Genomic DNA, 6,000 nt, shown 5'->3' with positions numbered 1-6,000 from the left:
CCAGACCTAGAAGTATATTGTGTGGTCAACACATATTGATGAATGAGGCTACTTTAGAAACTGATGTAGAATTTAAAGGCAGTATTTAAAACTTCAAAGTATCCAACTGACATTACCTATATCTAAGTTTGAAAGACTTTGAATCACTTAAGAATCAACTTGTAGAGCCTCAAGCTTCTTTCTTTAGACATTGGATCTGCTTTACCTCAGTTCTTGTGCAGCTTCCTTTTCAGTGAGATTTGGTTGACTCTGCTGTCTGTGGCCCTGAGGAAACAGTCTTGAGCAAAAAGGAACTCTGGAAGAAAGGAACCAAATAAAGGGTGTGTCTGTGCAATAAAATTCAATGCTCTGTTTCCTTCCCCGTCTCTTACTGCTTTACTTCTCAACTTTGAGTTCTCTTCTTCTTAGATCCAATTCAGTTTACTTACTATTACTCGTATGTATAAAAGAAAAGGACAATCTACTGGAACATATGTAGCCATTCAAGGGATGCATCCCTAAAGAATAGACTCCCCCACCCTAGCACCAGCCAGCAGTCAATTGATATCTTATCAGCTCAGGACATGCCTCCCCCATTCCTGCTGAAATTCTTGCTGGCTGGATCTTGTGCAGGTCTTGTACATGCAGTCTCAGATGCTGTGAGCTCATGTGTATAATGACTATGTCATGCCTATCAAATGGCTGCTACAATCCATTCAGGTGTCTTCTTTTTTTAACCTTCTTGATAATCCTTCCTTTACCTTTGGATCATGTCACTTTGTATTTCAGATCTGTATTACATCTTTCAGGATAAGAGGCAAGATTAGAAAACACAATAGACTCACATTAAACCACTTTTACTGTTATGCTTATGAAAAGAAGAATACCTTTGGTATTTTTAGCATCTTTACATTACTTTTACTTCCATTTACTCTTCAAAGGGCCAGTGCAGTGGCACTTTCTCAATAATAGTTTCCCTGGTCATTCTCTCTGGACAAAAGTTCTGTAAGCCATAGAAAGATGCTTGTATTTCAATCACCCCACCCCTTTATCATGCTGCCTTGTGATCTATAATCTCTCTTCTCTGTGATTTGGTTGTTTTTCTTCTAAAGGATGTGTTCATGAAGAGTACACATTGCCTGTTACCATCCCTGCTTTCCTGTCAATAGCCCAACTATGAGAGATCACAAGATTATTTCAACCCTTCTCTGATTGCTCTTTGGGCTCTTTGGTCTCTTTGTCACATTTGTCTGTTCTTTGATAATCAAATATATTCAGAGATCCTGGTATTGTATGCACATGGACAGTTAAAATTCCATTTATGAACATTTTTAAAAGCTAGATTTATTCAATCAACAATTTTGGTAACAGGTATTGTCTTTTAGGCCAGAAGTTTTTCCTTAACACTCAAAGTTCACATGCAAAATAGTCATAATGATGAAGCATGAGAAACAATACAGAAATTTCCCCAAAGTCTTTGTCTCCATTTTTTATCATGTTTTTGAAGGCATACCTGATAGATTTCATTATGAGCAAATCCATAGGGAAACAACAATTGAAATCTTACTCTTTGAAGAGGCACCATGCAACTGCATATAGACACATCACAAAGAGAGCTCCTGTTAGTGTGAGGACTGCTGGAAACCAAGTGTCAGGCCCCCAATAGTATGAGATCTTCTTTATGACGGAGGTAGTAATCTGAGAATGCAATAAATACATACTAAACATTAACAGTGCTATTGACAAAAATATTAAATGCTGCATATACTGAAGGAATTTATTTATATTCATTCTCTTTATGATTATTGCTGCTAGGGGATAAACTCATATTGAACAAAAGTATATCTTCTGTATCTTTGTGAATTATACAAAGATCTTAGCAGGGCAAATTAACAAATACAGGCTAAATGACCTAAAGCATGAGTCAGGAAAATAAGCAACAGTATTATTGCCATTTGTGTCTCTTGCCAAAAATCTTAGGTTGTCCTCCCTGTATATAAAGTCCCATTACTACATAAACTGTGACCATTAGGAAACTAGTAAGTAGCAAGGTTTTCCCTGGATATGGACTATTGTCCTTGCCTGAGGAACAGTGCCATCCAGCAGATGGCAGCATAAGATAGAATAAGCTTGTAAACACAAACATTGGGTGTAACATTTAAGGTAAAGCTAGCTTCACGGAAATGGCATAGAAGTAGGAGGTGCTGGGAGAACATGCATAAAAGGATCCATCAACAGGGGTGGCAGAAGAAATCTCATTACTTGTGCAATTCATGGAAAGGAATCCTAGCTCTGTTGAATGCAGGTAGTTGTTAAGATTAAACAATATGTGACTAGTTATTCTGCTTTATAATATACAAGTGTGGACATGTCTGAACAAAGGGAGATGGGGAAATAAGCTTAAGCTTAGGAGATGCCAATGAGAATGATGTGATCTAATTTTCATGAATAAGTAATATGCTGTACCTCTAAGTAATAAACAGATTGAAAGGTTTACAATTTGTTTTCCACTTAGACATATAGCTTTATTTTCAGATCTTTAAGAAATAGGTGGTTATGGTGGCAGACCCTTGGAGTTCCAGCTACTCTGGAGACTGAGGCTGAAGGGTTACTAGAACCAAGGCATTTCAGTCTGGAATAATAATATGCTCTCAAATACAATTGCCACAATATAAGGAAATAGATTCTAACTGCACCTGTTTCTCTTTCTTCCTACTGCCATTGCTTCTCTTTCCTTCTAACAAATACTTATCAAATTTGTGTTTTGCTCTGGGAATCAACATATAAAGGTAATACGTAATTCAGGCACAGCATTTATTTAACATCCACTGAGGGCCATGATTCATCAAAGTACTTTAGTTAGTTGTTTCTCCTAATTCCCACCTCAAAGGAGAGGAGCTCACCGTGGCCAATCTGCAAGGGATGAGCTGAGACAAGTGGTAGACGGTGCCAAGTCCAAGGTGGCAGAAAAAGAGATAACTGCATGTCTCCGAAGACCATATGACAGACAGTGCCCTATGCTTCAAACCTCAAACTTAGAGAACTGTAACAATTTTAAGTTTCAAAAGTCTAATCTGTACCAAGGGACCAAAACACAATATCTCAAACAGCCATCTGTAGGAAACTAACAGTGCTGTACACTCACCTGGTGTGTGTTTAACTCATATGACAACAAGCAAAGATTTTTGAAGTGTTTGTTTTCTCATGGAGCCACATAAAATCTATCCAATGCTTTGTGTTTGTAAAAAGCCAGACTTAATTGTGAAATATATTAGGCTTCTAAGTCGAGTCTGGATAATACTGAGATGTGGTGTAAAAAGAGCAAAAATCTTTCAACAGGTATTAATACAATGATAATGGATTATATTTACATACCATGTTTATTACAAGACCTTTTGTGTCTCTTGCTTCATTTGATACTTATAAAACCTTTTGTACAGTGCACACATTATTCTAACCCATCTAGCAATCCCTGAACACTGAGTAAATACTTAAATGTGTAATATTTGTTGTCTGGAATCCCTCACAAGCTTCCCACTGTGCGATTCAAATAACTTGTAAGTACTGGGTGTGGCATTTTATATTCTCATTGCTCTGTCAGAAGGCATATTATGCTATCACTTTATGTTTTTAATGTCTTCAGGTCTGTTGGTGACCCTGGGGCACAGGAGTCACAACAGAGATCAGCACTTACCCAGACTTTTGTTGTAGCACCTGCCTTTGTTCTTTTTTCTTTTTCTTCTTTTTGCATTTTGCTGCTCTCCAAGCTTTGTCAATATGCCTCAATTCTTCACTATCCCTGCATCAAGCCAACCTCACCTTCCATCTCAGGACACATCTGATACTTCTTTTATGAATTAACCATGTGCTCTTGATTCTACCTTTTTTCCTCTATGGCTGACGCTTAATGTCTGCTCTTCTTTTTCTGTCCATCAAAACCTGCCTAAAACTCCACTATCTCTTCTGGGACTTTCTCAGATCCTTCAGGCCAGAATTTGATATGATGTCTGCCCTACATTTGTGTATAGCACTTGTCAAAGTGACTTCTAACTTAATTTACTGGAAATCAACCTTACTGGAACTTCTCAGACCTTGGATGCAAAACCCTTTTCTTTTATTTTATACCTTAGTTTTTAACTCTGTAAAGAGACAAAGCCAAATCTTTGAATTTGATTAAATCAAATCACTTATTAAATGTGAAAACTCAAATGCAGATGTATTTAGAAACATAAATCTCAATGCTAGGTAAGAAGTCTTGTTCAAATATTAGTTACACAAGGTTATCTTAAGGAAACTGACTCCAATTATTGAATCCCAAACTTCATCAAATTCATTTCAAGTTGTGCATTTATTGTTTAACAAAGTGGATACTTTTTATATTAGCTGAAATGTGGGATGAGGCGTATTCACATGCTCTCACATTTGACTCAGCAGACAACCCAACTCAGACACTGGAGTGGCACCTCCTCCCTGTGAAGAAGATGAGGAATGAGGAAATGAACTGCTCAGAACAGGCAGACCTAATATGTCATCAAACATTTATCTCACTGTTAGGTAAATCACTGATGAAAACAAAAGAATCCCATCTGTCACTCGGTCATGCTCTCAGCTTCTCACTGCTGAATGCAATTGATAGCCTTAATTACTTAACTTGCTATATCTTACAGAAAGGACAATAATAATAATCGTCCCTGTCATGGAATCTTTGCCAGTGTTCAAAATCAGAGTCACAACAGATGTTCAAGGCTGCCTGTTCTACTGTCTCATATTATTACACTTAACTCTCACCGGAGAAGACATTTTAGAAACAATGTCAATAAGAAACTTGTCATTACACTTTTATTCTCCACTATTTTATTAAAGACAGACTAGATGTCTACTGAAAATGTCAAATAACTTTTAATAGAGCTGATGATTTAAGCAGAAACAATGTTTTTTCTACTTCCTTAGAAATTTACCACAAATAGTTTATTATTAAATACTTTGTTGTTATAAAAATATGAAAAGTTTTTCCTTAGAGGAAACTATAAATGAGGAATATGTGTTCTGTGCCTAATACTTCAAAACAAGAAACAATCTATTTCTGTATGTTTTCACCTAATAACATTTATAAAGCATGCTATGTATTAATAACATCTTATATTCTGGACAATGCACTAGGAAAGTTGATGATTTCTGTTAGTAATCCATGGTGACAGACTGGAAACTGAGGCTCAGTATGGCAAACAACTCATCACAGGTTTATATAGTGATGAAGAGAAAGATCTACGAGTCAAGTCAGGACCTGTCTCATTATCAAGGCTGCACTCTGCCACTCCGTTTGTACTTAAAATTGTTTTCCGTCAGTGTAAAAACTGTATTAGCAGAATCTACATGACTGGAGATCATTACAAATTCTTTCATTTACAACTTTAATTTCTTTTAGCATGGGTTATATTATGAATGAATGGCTATGCAGAACATTTTCAAACATAAAGTTAAAGGTGTTTACTAGGAATTATTATAATTAAAGGAGATCTGCCAGATGGATTTTTACATTTGTTTGTGATAATGGTAATCTTTCAGCTTTTTATCTACCCTTATATATAGTTCCTAATTCAATTAATGCATAATGCATTCCATTAAATGAAAAAAAACACTGCATGAAAAGAAGGAACAAATGTTTTTAAGCTATAAAGACAGATACATCTTCCAGATATGTTAATAAACACCTATAATCCTAGCACTTGGGAGGCTAAAATGAATTCAAGGCAGCCCACCCCACATAGAGAGTTTGTAGCCATTTAGAACATTTGTTCTCTTACAAGACCTGGGTTCACTTCCCAGCATTCACATGTTATTTCACAATCCAATTCCAGCATATCTAATATTTTTATCTGACTCCTGTGAGTACCAAGCATTTATGTGGTCCACAAATATACATGGAGCCAAAACACCTGTCCCATAAAAAAAATGAACTCTAGAAAGAACTCTAGAAAGAAAAGAAGGAAAAAGAGAAGAAGAGGGAGAAGAAGTAGAAGG

The 6,000-nt window shown here is 36.3% G+C and overlaps 1 protein-coding gene across 1 annotated transcript in view; it reads right to left on the bottom strand.

Annotated features, from left to right (window-relative positions):
• Positions 1-201: 201 nt before the first annotated feature.
• LOC127214538 (cadherin-related family member 3) overlaps positions 202-6,000 on the bottom strand; it is an 89,566-nt gene continuing 83,767 nt past the window's right edge. Inside the window, exons 19-20 of the mRNA XM_051174919.1 lie at positions 1,547-1,677; positions 202-295 (exon numbers count right to left, since the gene is read on the bottom strand). Of these exons, the coding sequence (XP_051030876.1) occupies positions 202-295; positions 1,547-1,677 (225 nt within the window). The remainder of the gene's footprint in view (positions 296-1,546; positions 1,678-6,000) is intronic.

This window comes from Phodopus roborovskii, unplaced genomic scaffold (assembly GCF_943737965.1).
Source record: "Phodopus roborovskii unplaced genomic scaffold, PHOROB, whole genome shotgun sequence".
Taxonomy (NCBI): Eukaryota; Metazoa; Chordata; class Mammalia; order Rodentia; family Cricetidae; genus Phodopus; species Phodopus roborovskii.
Note: the sequence above shows the minus strand (reverse complement) of the source record. Positions and strands in the feature narration are given on the sequence as shown.